The sequence below is a fragment of the Typopeltis vanoorti genome, chromosome 10 (assembly GCF_054136105.1).
Source record: "Typopeltis vanoorti isolate ZY-2024b chromosome 10, IOZ_Tvanoo_1.0, whole genome shotgun sequence".
NCBI lineage: Eukaryota > Metazoa > Arthropoda > Arachnida > Uropygi > Thelyphonidae > Typopeltis > Typopeltis vanoorti.
Genome location: NC_143558.1, coordinates 75,860,550 through 75,876,652, shown reverse-complemented (window position 1 = coordinate 75,876,652; position 16,103 = coordinate 75,860,550). Strand labels below are relative to the sequence as shown.

At 37.4% G+C, this 16,103-nt stretch overlaps 1 protein-coding gene across 5 annotated transcripts in view; it reads right to left on the bottom strand.

The window, feature by feature from the left end:
• Bili (FERM domain-containing protein 8 Bili) overlaps window positions 1-16,103 on the bottom strand; it is a 360,304-nt gene that overhangs the window by 241,412 nt on the left and 102,789 nt on the right. For all 5 annotated transcript variants that reach the window (XR_016548904.1, XM_090398633.1, XM_090398635.1 and 2 more), the window contains one exon: window positions 375-476. Coding sequence is in view for 4 of the 5 variants with exons in the window: in XM_090398633.1 (XP_090254759.1) it covers window positions 375-476 (102 nt within the window). In the remaining variant the exon portion in view is untranslated. The remainder of the gene's footprint in view (window positions 1-374; window positions 477-16,103) is intronic.

Genomic DNA, 16,103 nt, shown 5'->3' with positions numbered 1-16,103 from the left:
ATATATTTATGAAATTCACACCATTTGTCTTACACAGCCCAAGCATCATGCCAACTGCTCTCTTTCTCAACTTGGCAAAATGAACTAACCTCATCCATAATATACTACTGTTTTTTCATTCTTACAGTTTCCACACTATCAACGCAACATTATTTTTTTAACCTTCCAAAATCCCTATTCACAAAAAAACATAAATTTGGATGGCATTTATTTCTTTCGTGCAAATGTCAATTTTTATTCTTACTGTACCACATGAAAACTATGATTTTTCTTGAATAACGATGAATATATGTTATTGAAATGCATAATAAGATGACAAACTGTAAACTAAATACAATTAATGTAAGTTGAAATAAATTGTAAGAAAGTTATACCTCTATCTAGGTCCTTTGGGGATGCATCTGTATATTTCAACAAAAAATCCATCCATTGGTAGCGGAGCTGGAATGGTTTTTGCTGTGGTGTTAGCTGGAGTTCTACCTTGTTCAAGGGGAGGGGCAGGGAACAACATTATATGTAATAGAAATTTTAAATATTAATAATATACACCAATTATTTAAATCAAGAGAGAGAAAGATTATGAATTTGTATCATAATCAAATTCTGAATTTTTCAGAATTTGATTATGATACAAAGTTTTTTTTAACCTACATTAAATTTAAGTTTTAACACCATACCCAGACTATTAACATTTTTTGGACCAGGACCATTTCCCCTTTCATGTCAGACTCAACGGTCTGTAAAGGCAAAGTAACTTGGCTCCTAAGTAATGCTCAGAACAGTTAATCTTATATGCATTGTCTGCTATGTCTATAAACTGTGTGCATTTGTGTTCTTCTGGCTGGTTTGCCTATTCTTCTTCTTCTCTCTTCCATCATTTACGTGGATGATGATGAAGCCAAATGAACTCTTTCCACTTCTGTCTGTCCCTGGGGAGTCCGAACAATTCTATCTCTGGACCCTTTCCAAAATATCCTCATCACTATGAAAAAAAAAAAGGATGGGGGTAGCAAATCTGTGCAAAATAATCCATATGAGGCCTGATCAAGGTCTTATGCAATGGAACTAGAACCTCTTTATTTCTACAAGTTACGGTCCTCCACATCACTGCTATACTGCTATAATCTGATGTGATTGTCTTCACAACTTGTGCAATAAATCCTCTGAACATCATATTCCTGTCTACCACCACTCCAAAGTCTCATATCCTCAACTTTTTCCAAAATTTCCCCACTAAATGTACACATTGAATGCAATCGTTGCCTACCAAATTTCAGAACCTTACACTTGGTGACAATGAATTAACAGTTCCATGCTGTTGCCAACTCATACAATCTATTCAAGTCCTCCACAATAAGCCACATCATCTGCTTGATTCCTCAACACTCTTCTTAGTTTTGCATCATCTGCAAACAGTAATGGACCCTTGCAACATACCACTAGTGATGTCCTCTTTCAAGATAGTGCCTCTCCTCTGATAGCTAGTCACCTATCTAACTCAGTAGTCTGTTATCCGATCCCATCTAATTCGGTTTAGTGACCAACTTGTGGTGTGGCAATCGATCAAAAGCCTTTGCAAAATCTAAGTATATCTCTGTACATACATATCTTCATTGTCCAATCCATTTGTCACCTTATTATAGTACATAAGAAAGTTTGTAAAACATAACCTCCCTTTAATAAACCCATGCTGACAAGCACAGAGAATACCACTGTTATCAACCAACTGTGTTCTATGCCTTGCCAACCTCTCAATACCTGAATTACAACTCTAGATATACAAATTGGCCTATAATTTGTTGCCTTTAGTGTTATCACCACCTTTTGTGAGGTGAAACAATTTTGTCTTCCTTCTATTCCTTCAAGACTTGTTCTGTTGTAAGACTTGTTAATGCTAACTCACTGGAATATTCTCTCAAAATTCATGTTGATATGTCATCAAGTCTTATTGCCTTACTGACATCTAGCTTTATATTTCTTATACCTCTTGCTAATTCACTATTAAGTCTCACCTTCATTTCATACACAACACTTCTAATTTCACATGGAGGATGGAACACCATGATAAAAATGCTCACTGAATACCTTGACTATGTCCTCTGCAGCAGTCAGCAATCTCCCAGTGTCATCCATTAACATCATCTTACCATAATCATTATTTCTACTTGCCACATATTGAAAAAACTCCCAAGGGTTTATCTTGACCTGATTTGTTCATTTTTGCTCATACTGAATTTTTGTTGTCCTTACCAAATGAGTGATCCTCCTGGCCTGCTTTTTGAACTTCGGAATACATTCATGCAATGATGCTGCTACGTATTTCTTTGTGTTCTGGAGAAGCATTTAATTCCTTAATGCTTAACTCCTCATTCCATGCTACAGCACCAAGCTCTCTCCTAAGCATTGAGAGAGCTTGGTAATATAATCACTAGTTTTGTACTTTCACATATATTCTTTCCTCACAGAAGTCATCATACGGATAGCCACAACCCATGTGATCACTCTCTCTCCAACTGGAAGAAAGTGCAAAATCCCACTCACAATTACATGCTTTGATGAACTGATCATTCCAAAACTCTTGATCCTCATGTGCCCTCCTTTATATACTGCCTGAAATAGCTGTCTCTCAAGAATTAGAGAAATTCATTTTACTTATTCCAAAATGCTACCTCATCATTCCATTCTATACTGCTATAATTAAAATCACCCTTTCCTTGTTCACTAACCTAAGTAGTTTATACATTTCTTCATCACCACCCTCCATATTCCCTGGCTTATAGCAACATCCATCGAAATAGCTCTTCCTGTCAACTTCCATCTAAAACCACACTGACTCAAAACCATTGTCAGTATTTCATGCTTTCATGTCTGCTTTAAGAACAGATGGCAAGAGAAAGTATGCATTTGTAGAAAGTACAATATTTTCTTAGACTATGAGTTAACAAATGTGAAACAGACTGAAGGAATGCAAGTTAGCATAAATGAAAGAAACTGAAATGGAATGAAAGCTAGTGAGACTCAGGGAGTGAAAGAACTCACGAAAGAAGAAATGGAAGTAAGTGATAAGGAAGCAAAAGGAAGTATGAATGAGCAAATGGAAGTAAGGCATAGCAGAACAAGAGGTCGGGAGACTATGGGAGTGACAGAGAGTAAAATTTCTGGAATGTAAGAGTTGAAGAAAGGAGTTATTCAAAATGAAAAGAGAATTATAAGGAATGCAGAGTGATATTAGATGTTTAGGGAAAACAAATGAGTGTCAAATGAAAGTGTGCAAAAGGATAGAATAAAAGAAAAAAGAGTAAAAGAGATGATGAGTGATTCGAGAACAGCAGTGTATGGAGATTCCATTGTTAGAGGATTGATTAATAAGAGAGTCCATCAGGTCTGCTATCCAGGAGAGAGAATGAGAAAGAGAATTAGTTGTGGGGTCAAATGATTTAAATGGACATAAGAAGAATCTAAGGGTAGATATCACAAGGTTATTTAAAAAAGTGAAAAAAAAAAAAATGGAAAAGCTTGTGAGAGTGTTGCTGAGGTATGACGATGACGAGTTGAGAGGGAGAGCCAGAATCATGAATGGTATGCTGACTTTATATTATTCAAATGCAATATACATGAATAGCATATTGCATTTGAATGGTTTGAAGTAAGTGAACTGGAGAAACTGTTGTTAAATGGAAGTGCAGTGAATGATGAAAGCAAGAGATCTGAAGTAATAGGTGAAGTTAAAGTTCAGGAGGGTAGTACTGAAGAGACTTGAAGTGCTTGGTAATGGGTACAGTAACAGTGTGAGAGATGAAGAAAGAACAGGAATATAATTGGAACAGAGAAATGGGGAGAGTCTGGATGTACAGGGAGACATGGCATAGGAAAAGTCGATGTTGGGAGTAGTAGTGAAGGTATGACTGAGGATATGTATGAGGAATGTATGTGGACATAATTCTCCTGCTATCATCAGCAGTACCCCCCCCCACACACACACTTCTTATCTTTTCTATACTTGTGATAAACACTGTACCCATCCGTTTTTCTCTTCCCCTTAGGATATCGTCTTTTCAATCATGTTTCATTTATTACAAATATTTTGGGGAGAACAAACTCAATCAGTAAAATAATTCCATCTCCCTTATTTCTATTACTCCTGGCATTTGTAAATAAATAAAGCAGTTTACTTTTAGTCCTAGCCAAGCCATTTGTTGGTTGTGACTATCCCATCACACCTGCCCTTACCTAATCACGTTCATTACAACTGACCACATATATCTGCTCAGTCTCAATTATCCCACTAGCATCCAGATCTATTCCATTTCAGTGCTGAACATCCTCATACATATAGTACATAGCCTTATATTTCTGTACTCCAAAATGCAACACCTTGCACTTTGATATTAAAACTATAATCCCACTCTTTTGCCCAAGTCAAAAAGTCTATTTAAATCTTCCTGAAGGGATTCAGCATTAGCAGTGCTACTTATAATTCTTCCCAACTTTGCATCATCAGCAAATAACTGAAGATCCCCAGTCAGTCCACAGGATATATCATTTACCAACAACTTAAATAGCAGGGGGTTCAAGAACAACACCCTGAGGCACGCCACTGGTCACTCTTCTCTTTTTGAGACACTGCTCCATCATACACAACCTGCTGGTATTGTTCAGAGCCAATCTCTGATCCATCTAACCAATATATCGTCTATTCTATTCCCATCCTCTGAAGCTTGTACACCAACTTATCATGTGGTAATCTATCAAACACTTTTGCAAAGTCTAAGAATATATGATTCTCCCTTATCTAACAAACTCGTCACCTTATCATAAAATGCAAGTAAATTACTGAAACACGACGTACCCTTTACAAATCCATGCTGACCTTCATAAAGAATGCCATGTCAATCAATCCAATTCTGTATTCTATTCCTTATCAATCTCTCCAACACCTTGACCACAACTGCAGTTATACAGACTGGCCTATAGTTGGAGACTTCTGTCTTAGAACCATGCTTGTGGAGTGATTTTGCCCTCTTTCCACTCCTTAGAAACCCTACCCATTGCAAGACTTTCATTAAATAATCAGGTCAATGGCATAACCAACTGAGGTGCATATTCCTTAAGCATATGTGGTGATATGTCATCCATTCCCACAGCCTTATTCACATCTAACCCAACCAACATCTGATACACCTCTGTTTCTTTCACTTCCACGTCTCCTAATGCATGCCTCTCTTCTATGGTACCGAATAATTTATACCAGTAGTGTCGCACTGATATGATCGTCGGCTTGTCGAGAGCTCCTGAAAAGATTAGTAGTATTTTATGTTATCATTGGCAATTTTACTAGAATTTTACGTAGTATTGTTTGCTTTTTGTTTCTTGGTGTGTCAGTGCGATTTTTGTGTGTTTTCTGTGTTATTTTAATTATTATTTTTAAGATAAGATAGCGTACATGTGGCACCGATAAAAAAAAATGGCGGCCAGGTCACCATGTTTGTTTAAGAGTTTTGATATAAAAGAGTTTTATGCAATGTGCTGTCTGTGAGATGTATGCTCTGCGAAGAGTGGTGGGAGTCTGGTTAGATGGTGATAGTGGAGTTAATGTGTGCAGAAAGTGTAAGGAGAATGAGGATCTCAAGCATGTTTCGGGTGGCGAGAGTGATATCATTAACGATAGTCAGAATATAAAAAATAGCGATGTGATAAGGAATTGCGAGGTAGTACCAAATAGGTGTGAGAGCGTCGTTGAAAGTGTAAATGAAGGTAGAAATACAGAACGAATGGATGATTTAATTGATAATGAAAATAGTGAGATAGATGCAAGTAGCGAAATCGCAAGGTTGAGCGGGGCAATACACAGAGCAAAAAGGCAACTGGAGCGTATGGAAAAATGTGCGCTGAACGCACCGACTAATAAACGGCGAAACGAAAATCTGTTACGGTAAATAATAGAATGTTCATAAACGTCAATAAAATGAAGGAGCGATTGCTGTATGGAGATTCGCTATTAAGAGGTGTGTTAGTTGAGAGTTGGACGAAATCGTACCAGCAAGGTGTGAACATAAAGGACATCAGCAAATCTATTCGAGTGCAAAAACAGAGGGTGAAAGAGATGATAATCGTGGCAGGAACAAATGATTTGAAAGAAGACAAAATGGAAATGATAGAGGATGTGAGGGAATTACTTGAGGTAGCAAAAGAGAAGAGTGAGAGAGTTAGGATGGTGAGTATTTTACCGTGGTATGACAGTGAAGTGTTTAGAAGGAGGACCATAATTGCCAATGCCTTTATGCGTGGGTTATGCATGGAGAGTGGTGTGTGGAATTTGTGGATGTGTGGAGTGAGTTCGATGGGAGAAAGGATTTATATAAGATGGATGGGTTACATTTGAATGGATTTGATGTACGGAGGCTTGAAAAAGTGTTGTTGAATGAAATAGATGTGCAGAATGAGGGAAACTAGATTTATTAAGGGGGGGGGAGTAGATATGCAGGCTTTAGGGAGGCAGTTGAGTGTATTAATAAGTATAATATGCCCGAGCGAGTACGAAGGACAACAAATCAGAATGGGATAGTTAGTATAAGGCATCAAAGTAGGGATGGGACTAGTGGGCTTCTGCAATTCATGTACACTAATGCCAGGAGTATTAGGACCAAGAAGAAAGAGTTTTTGGCCTTGTTGGCACTTCCAGGCCACAGGTTGTTGGTATTAGTGAAACATGGCTGACAGAAGATGATAAAGCTAGTGGGATTGAATATGATGGGTATAGCATGTTCAGGAGTGACAGGGAGAATAAAAAGGGGGGAGGAGTGTTATTGATGATAGCTGATGAGCTGCAGCCAAGGAGTATAGAAGTTGAACTGCAGGATAGAGAAAAGAGCACATTTGAGGCTGTTTGGTGTGAGATAGAGTCTAGCAGAACAAAATATACAATTGGGTGCTGCTATAGACCAGGTGATGGAATAGATGGTGGGGATAGTATGCATAGACAAATAGAAGAAATGAGTGGAAGGAGGGTAATTATTATGGGTGATTTCAATTATGGTAACATTGACTGGAAAGAGGATAGGGCACATGGGAAGAAGGAAGTGGATTTTATGCAGTTATTAAGGGACAACTATCTGTGACAGCATGTAGTAGAAAATACATGGGTCAGAGAGTGCTTGACCTAGTAAATGCATCTGAGAATGTGGCTGTAACGAACATGACCATGTTGCCACCAATTGGTGAGAGTGATCACAAGGTCATGACTTGGGAGGTTGGCTAAAGGAGTGGAATTTACAATTAAGACAGGGTACATTGTGGAATTACTAGGCTGGTAAGTATGACAAGCTTAGGAGTGTGCTTGGCTCAGTGCTATGGCATGTAAAACTGAAAGGGCTGGATGTTGAGAGTGCATGGGGAGTGGTTAAGAAGTGTTTGCAGGAGGCAAAGGTTGACTGTATACCAAGAGTCCGAATAATAAATCAAGTAGGGGTTAAATGGATGAATAACATTATTAAGCTTCAGCGGCAAAAAAAGAAATAATTATGGAGGGAATTTAAGGAGAAAGGTGACTAGCAGGCGCAGGAACAGTATAAAGCTCAGGCCAAGATGGTAACAAGGGTGGTAAGAAAACCAAAAGCAGATTACAAAAGAAAATTGGCCATGCAGGAAAAACAGAATCCCAAACAGTTTTTTCAATATGTTGCAAGTAAAAGGAAAAATGTTCATGGCAGAATGATTTTAAAAAATGCTGAGGGTGGGGAGGTAACCGAATCAGTTGATATAGTGGAATTACTGAGCGAGCACTTTGCAAGAGTATATCATCCAGGTGGTGACGTTGCAGGAATGGAAGAACCAATGGCTTATACTGGAATTGTGATGAATGAAGTAGAGGTAACTAATCTATTACAGAACCTCAATGTCAATACATCTGTGGGATTGGATGGTATACCAGCTCGTGTCATACGTGAAGCGGCTAAAGAATTGTCAGTGCCCTTGACCATTTTATTTAATTTGATTGTGAATTGTGATGAATGAAGTAGAGGTAACTATCCTATTATGCTGATTGGCCGGTAATTTTCAACAGCAGCCTTGGAACCACCTTTATGCAGCGGAACTATTTTTCCCTCTTTCCACCCCTTTGGGATTGAACCAGACCCGAGGCTCAAATTAAAGAAAATAGTCAAGAGGAAAATACAAGATTGGATAGATGAAAATGGGATACTGTATTGGGGACAGCATGATTTTGTGAAAGGTAGGTCATGCCTCAGTAACTTGCTCACGTATTATAACACAGTGACGGCTGAACTGGATAAGGGTAATGGGTTTACAGTGATTCTACTGGACCTTGCTAAGGCCTTTGACAGGATACCACATGGAATTCTAATCAGTAATTGCAGCATATGGGGATGGATATAGGGTTGGTGAGATGGATAGGAGGGTGGTTGATGGAGAGATATCAGAGAGAGTGGTTTATTCAGGAGTAGAGTCCACAAGACGCCCTGTGACTAGTGGTGTGCCACAAGGATCTGTTCTTGGACCACTGCTGTTTAATTTGTTCATTAATGATATAGGAAAGGATCTGAGAGGAACAGTTCATTTGTTTGCAGATGATGCAAAGTTGGATAGGGCAATAGTAAATGCAGATGATGTCAAAATTTTGAAAGATGATTTGGATAGATTGAAGGTCTGGGCTAAGGAGAATGGATGTCAATTTAATGTGGCAAAATGTAAGGTTATACATTTTGGGGTGAAAAGATTAGTAGCAGTTTATTACATTGGTGGAGCTGTACTCCAGGAAATTGATGAGGCACGAGATTTAGGAGTGTTGGTGGATAAGGAGTTGAAGTTTGGGGGGGAGGGGGGCACATTGCAAAAGTGGCCAAATCAGCTCATCAAATCACTTGGTTGCTGAAGAATACGTTGACAAACAGAGACAAGTAGGTTATTGTTCCTCTGTATCGAGCCTTGATAAGACCCCATCTCGACTACTGTGCCCAGATTTGGTCACCTAGGTTTCTTCTTGATGGGGAGGAGGTTGAGAAGATCCAGAGGCGAGTGACCAAGATGATAGCAGGTCTGTGGAATGAACCTTATGAGAATAGGTTGAGGATTTGTGGGTTGCAAAAATTGGTTGATAGGCAGGGGAGGGGAGATATGATTGAGACATTCAAATTACTGAAGGGTTTCTATAAAATTAATTCAGAAGATATTTTTGAGAATAGGGCTGGTTGTGGGAGGACTAGGGGACATCCATGGAAACTGGGCAAAAGTGTGGTTAGTAAGGGTGTTAGAGACTGGGTTCTTTACTTTTAGAGTGGTGAATGAATGGAATGGGCTGCCAGAGTTTGTGGTGGATGCTGTGACTGTGAATGAGTTTAAGGCGAGGTATGATAGATATTGTATGAATGTCAAATAGTTGTGATGAATATGATTTGGGGCCCTCTGTCGATGAGTCTAAGGACTCCCTGGAGTTGCCCGTAATAATAATAATAATAAGGATATACTCTGATAAAGTGCTTGTTCAATAATTCCACTATATCCTTTGCAGCTGTTAGTCTGCTGCCACGACTATCCACCAACGTTAGTCTGCCATAATTATTCTTCCTCTTGCTTGCCCTGCCATATAGCAGAAAAATTCCCTCAAGTTCATCTTAGCCTGACCAGCCAATCTCATCTCATACTGCACCTTTTCCTTCTTTACCATGCTCATCACTTTTGTAACCTGCACCTTATACTTTTCATGGATCTGATCACCACCAACTGTGTTGTACCTCCTCCATCACATTTTCTTTTCTAGCACAGCTTGCTTGATTTCGCTGTTCGTCCATTTCATCAGATACTGCCTTATGGATTTCCATGCATTTCAACATCTTTTCTCTAAGTTCATCTACCCAACATACTGATGCTAACTGACTACAGAGCTTCCTATAATCGCCTGCTTTATACTTCCACATGTATCCATTTTTGTCAACATCTCAATAACAACTACATCTTGTGAAGTTATCACCAAATCCAAATCATTAAATCCTCTAGATGCTTCAATCACATGCTGCTTAAGATACTTATCTCTCAGAAATTCCACAAACTTGCTCTTCTTGTTCCCATACACTATCTCCTCCTCCTTCCAGTCTATATTCTTGTAATTAAAGTCTTCCATCAGGATCATATTCTTTTTACATGCCCACTAACTTGCCTAAACATTTCACAATCAGTATTCTCTGCATTTTTCTCTGCAGTATTCTCATATCTTTCATGTTTCACCACGCATACATGCTGCACTCATGACATTGAACCATTTTCAAAAAATCTACATAATTAATGGAATTTGATTTTCACACCACTCATAGTTTGCCCAGTCAAATCGTGTTAATTTTCAGAAGCAAAGAGATGAAGAGGTTCACCTGGTAAACAGATAAGGATAGATAGATATTACTTAATCACTTTCTCAGTTAAGATGCTAGTACGCTATGAAAATATGGTTCTAGCTTCATTTGCTAAAGTTTTATATATTATTTTTAATTAATACTTTTTATACTTTTGTATAAAAGATCAGCTCTGAAGCCTTTTTTTTTTTTTTTTTTGGTAATCTGATTACCCAAACAGAGAAATCACCTTCCTCTGGCAGCTTCGATGTTCACAACTCTAACTGGTTATTCATCTTTTTTCTACTGGAAAAAAAAAAAAGATGTTTATTAACTGGAGTTATATTTTGCTGGATTTCAAACCAGTATCTTCAGAGCACAAAGCAGTTTACACAACAATGAGTATGTAAAACAATTCAAATTGTAAGAGAAAAGATCTAAAGTAATCCTAATTTGGCACCCTCTAATGTTGTAAAAAAGAAGACATATTACAACTATGTAGGAGTTGATCTTAAGATAACAGTCTCCCAAATTTTTGGCAAATTAATGCAATCATACTTCTTCAGGTTAGGAGAGTTCTTCATAGCCATTGCTGACTCTAAAAATAATCTTTTTGATTTGTAATGACTTCTAAATAGCACATTGGTTTTCTTCCATCTAATCCTGTGTGAAGGGATATCCAAAGCTTCTGCAGTTCCAACTTGCCATAATAATGATAGTGAATGCATTTTTTATGTTCTAAAAGAGATGTTAACAGATCTTCTTGTCTGCTAATAGTAAGCCAAAACACAGTCACGAGGAACTTTATACACTATAGGATATACTACAGGATGTAACAACTGGTAACAGTTACAGAATGTAACTGGTAACAACTCGCTCTCCAAACTTGAGTTTGAATCCTCTATTGCATATATATTTGTAAATCATTAAGTAGTAGGTTATTTTCACTGATTTCATTTTAGTGTGACAACATCACCTACTAATATTGAAAGCCTAAATTATAGTCGGTCCTTGACTTACAACAGGGTTCCTTTTTGACAATCCTGACAGAAGTTGAAAAAGGATGCAAGTCAGAAATCACTCTATGAACCTCAAAGGATATGTTAACATTATAATAGTTATAACCGAGAAAGGTTATACTAATATTAAATGCAAAAACAAAAGAATGCAGTAACGGCTTAAAAAACAGTTAAACAAATTGGAGAGCATGCATGACATCAAATGCATAAAGAGTGAAGACTTGGTCATTGTTATTAAGTCGCATTTTATAATTTTTCGCGAAGAAAAAGACGTACGTGCTGAGCTTTCCCTTATATCAAAAACTCTATCACTTAATGGTTATCCTCAAAATATAATTAATAAACTTATCTACAAAAACAACCTCCAAAAACAACCCTGGTGATACAGTATGTATCATCCATCGTAATACCCTATGCAGGCTCAGTCTCCACCAAAATAGCAATTAACATCAGAGTTGTTTTTAAACCTACCATAACTACACAACAGTTATTAAGATCCCCTAAGGATAGTGTTTCTTTCTACAAATATGCAGGTATTTACAGCATACCATGTACATGTGGACTGACTTACATCGACTAAATTTCACAAAGTTTAGAAATCCGAAAGAAGGAACATGTCAGAGATGTCAATAATAATAATACAGACACCTCATGGTTAGCACATCATTTCTCAACTTCAAACTATTCAATAGATTGGGACCACAGCTCCATGCCATATATCGAAAAGGATTACAGATGTAGAACCTTTAAAGAAGCTGCAATAGTCCTACGGACAGGAAATAACCTCAATAGAAACCAGGGAATAATTTTAAAAGACATTTGGAAACACCCATTAAATTCATTAAGTTTAGCAGAATTAAATTACTCAAAAAATTATAAAATGTGACTTAATAACAATGACTAAGTCTTCACGCTTTATGCGTCTGATGTCATGCATGCTCTCCAATTTGTTTAACTGCTTTTTAAGAAGTTACTTTTGTTTTTGCATTTAATATTAGTATAACTTTTCTCGTCTTGATAAAGCCAGACAGACACAGCTGGCGAAACTAGTTGACAATTATGTATAAATGTTTATCAAAACCATGGTCCAATAAATCCAATATTATGTATCAAATTTAGGATATGTTAACAATTAACACATCCATACAAAAATGTATAGGTCTGTTTAGCTATATTTTTGAATGATTTTACTGTTTATAGTGAAATAATACAAACACACAAATTATAACATAAAATTACTGTATATAGTATTGTGCTGTAATAAATAATTAAATGCATAAAGTACATTAAATACATAAGTACAGGTATCCCTTGCTTAATGCAGTTGATTAACATGGGATTTGATTAACGCACCGAAATTAATTACGGCAATCCCTTGATATACGCAGCAAGAGTTTTGATTAATTAAATTAACTCTACGGAGCTTGCAGCTGATCTGACAGATACATGCAAAATGTTTAATATAAATATTCTTACACAATTCAGTATATTGCTTGGACGTCATGAGTAGCTGTGCATTCATATATATGTTATGAGCAATATTCCGCACTGTTTTTTGCTGTCAGATTGGTTTAACACATGTTATATAAAAGTTTGTGATATATGACAGTAAATCATATCTGAGAGATATACCGTGACCTCTGATATCAGTATAGTTTTTTTTTTTTTTTTTATTCTTTGTGCAATAATTTCTAGATTGTAACTGAAAATAAATAAACCATCATGTATTACTGAAATAGAGAGTCAAAGGCCTATTTATCATACATGTCCTCCAGGAGATGTGCTTACATTTATGGAAAATACTAAGGAAAGTGATCTGGAGCTTACTCCACCTTTACTACAAGTAACCCATAAGGTTGCTTATGCTTGCATCTGCTGAAACTTTTAGTTTCTATATATTTGGCATGAAACTCTTGTAGTTTCTATATTTGGCTATAAAATAATGTTGGATTCAATATTTATCATACATGTCCTCTAGGAGATGTGCTTTACATTTATGGAAAATACTAAGGAAAATGATCTGGAGTTTATTCCACCTTTACTACGCGTAGCCCATAAGGTTGCTTATGCTTGCATCCGCCGAAACTTTTAGTTTCTATATATTTGACACGAAACTCTTGTAGTTTCTATATTTGGTTATGAAATAATGTTGGATTCAATATCCACTTAATTTGTACCATCATGTTTTATATTTGCAGTGTTTTTTCTTTATGTTTTATTGCGTGTTTGCCGAGGTCTGGGGAGTCATTTTGCTTGTTATTGTAGAATTTATGCCAATAAGAAAAAAAACTAAAACTGTTCAAACGACTCTTGATAACTTCTTTTGATAAAAAAAAATTGCAGTAACTAATGTAGGTATGAGTATTTATTAAACATTTACTTTGCATTCATTTTTTATCGTTCCTAAAATAGTACCATATAAAACGAATTATTAATATAGTAATTGATCATGAACAAATTGTAATTTTTACCATTGATTATTAGATTTGATTAATGCGATACTGATATACGCGGTAACATCGAGGGATTAATTAACCGCGTTAATCGAGGGATACCTGTAGAGTATCGTACTTCTGTGAGCTTACAGTATAATAATCAAATGGAAACACATGAAGCAAGAGTAATTCCTCAAGGGTGCTGTTACCTTATTAATTGGACAGTTAATCGGAAGAGGAAGGGCAAGCTGGTTCATCAACGACAAATTCTTCAAGTTCAGGAATTACAACCCAGCATTCTGTGGATGGTTCATATCTAAAAGTCTAAGCTCATCTTCAGAGGTGAGATGACAGCAGGAGTGAGTATCTTTAAAAATTTGTACATTACGTCCTACTTAGTCTGCACAGTTTGCTGCTTCTTTTCCTGCATAAATTTCTCAGCAGCAAGTAACTGCAACTTGCATCATTCTGTCGACTTTGCAAAATCTTTCCATGATGGGGTGAATTTCCTCAAACAAGTAAACTGCCCTATTAACAGATGCAAATGCTACTGCCAATTTTTCCATTGTAAATGTTTTTTTTTGGGGGGGGGGGGAACAGCTTCTTTTTCATGCTATTCTGCTTTTCTCTCTCCCTCTCTCTCTCTCTCTTCTTCTGCAAATTTCTTTGCTTCTAGCACTATAAGGTCTTCATCTGAGTCCTCTTCTTTCATATATCTCACATATGAACTCCAATGCTTTTGGCGAGAAGCACTATCATTATTATTATTATTATTCTGGGCAACTCCAAGGAGTTGACAGATTCATCGAGAGAGGCCCTAACATCATGTCAAGAACAACTATTTGACATTCACACAGTATCTATCTAACCTCACCTTGAACTCATTCACGGTCATAGCACCCACAACAGACTCTGGCAGCTTATTCCACTCATTCACCACTCTACAAGTAAAAAACCTAGCTCTAACACCCCTGCTAACCACATTCTTGCCCAGCTTCCATGTATGGCCCCTAGTCCCTCCCACCACTAGTCCTATTCTCAAAAATATCTTCTGGATTAATCTTATAGAAACCCTTCAGTAATTTGAATGTCTCAATCATATCACCCCTTTTCCACCTATCAACCAATTTTTGCAACCCACAAATCTTCAACTTGTTCTCATAAGGTTCATTCCACAGACCTGCTATCATCTTGGTCACTCTTCTCTGGATCCTCTCCACCTCCTCCCCATCAAGAAGAAACCCTGGCACCCATATCTGGGCACAGTAGTCTAGATGGGGTCTTATCAAGGCTCGACACAGAGGAACATTTGAATCAATGTTGAAATTTTTGTTATATCTTCTGGAAGTGACTTCATATATATAAGAGAGAATTCTTGCAGTTTCAGGCAGATCGGTGTTAGAACTGCAATAACGCAAGCTGTCTCAAAAGATATTATCCTCTGTCTCTGCTTATTAAAGTATTTTTCAGAAGCCAAGTGATTTGATGAGCTGATTTAGCCACTTTTGCAATGTGCCCCCTGAACTTCAATTCCCTATCCACCAACACTCCCAAATCCCTGGCCTCATCAATCTCCTGGAGTACGGTTCCACCAATGTGATATACTGCTGCTAATCTTTTCACCCCAAAATGCATAACCTTACACTTTGCCACATTAAATTGACATCCATTTTCCCTTGCCCAGTCCTCCAAACTATCCAAATCATCCTGCAAAATTTTGACATCCTGTGCACTCACAATTGCTTTACTCAACTTTGCATCATCAGCAAAACAAGTGAACACTTCCTCTCAAATCCTTTCCTATATCATTGATAAACAAATTGAACAGTAGTGGTCCAAGAACAGAACCTTGCGGCTCACCACTAGTCACAAGCCGACTTTTGGACTCAACTCCTATCCATCTAATCCTCCTATCCATCTCACTAACCCTATATCCATCCCCATCTGCTCCAGTTTATTGATTAGAGTTCCATGTGGTATCCTGTCAAAGGCCTTAGCAAGGTCCAGTAGAATCACTGTAAACCCATTACCCTTATCCAGTTCAGCCGTCACTGTGTTATAAAACGTGAGCAAGTTACTGAGGCATGATCTACCCTTCACAAAACCATGTTGTTCCCCCATACAATATTCCATTTTCATCTATCCAATCCTGTATTCTTTTCTTGACTAATTTCTCCAAGGCCTTGACAACGTTTCCTGATATGCTAATCGGTCGGTAATTTACAATAGCAGTCTTGGAACCTCCTTTATGCAGTGGAACTATTTTCCCTTTTTTCCATCCCCTCGGGACTAACCCAGACCCGAGACTC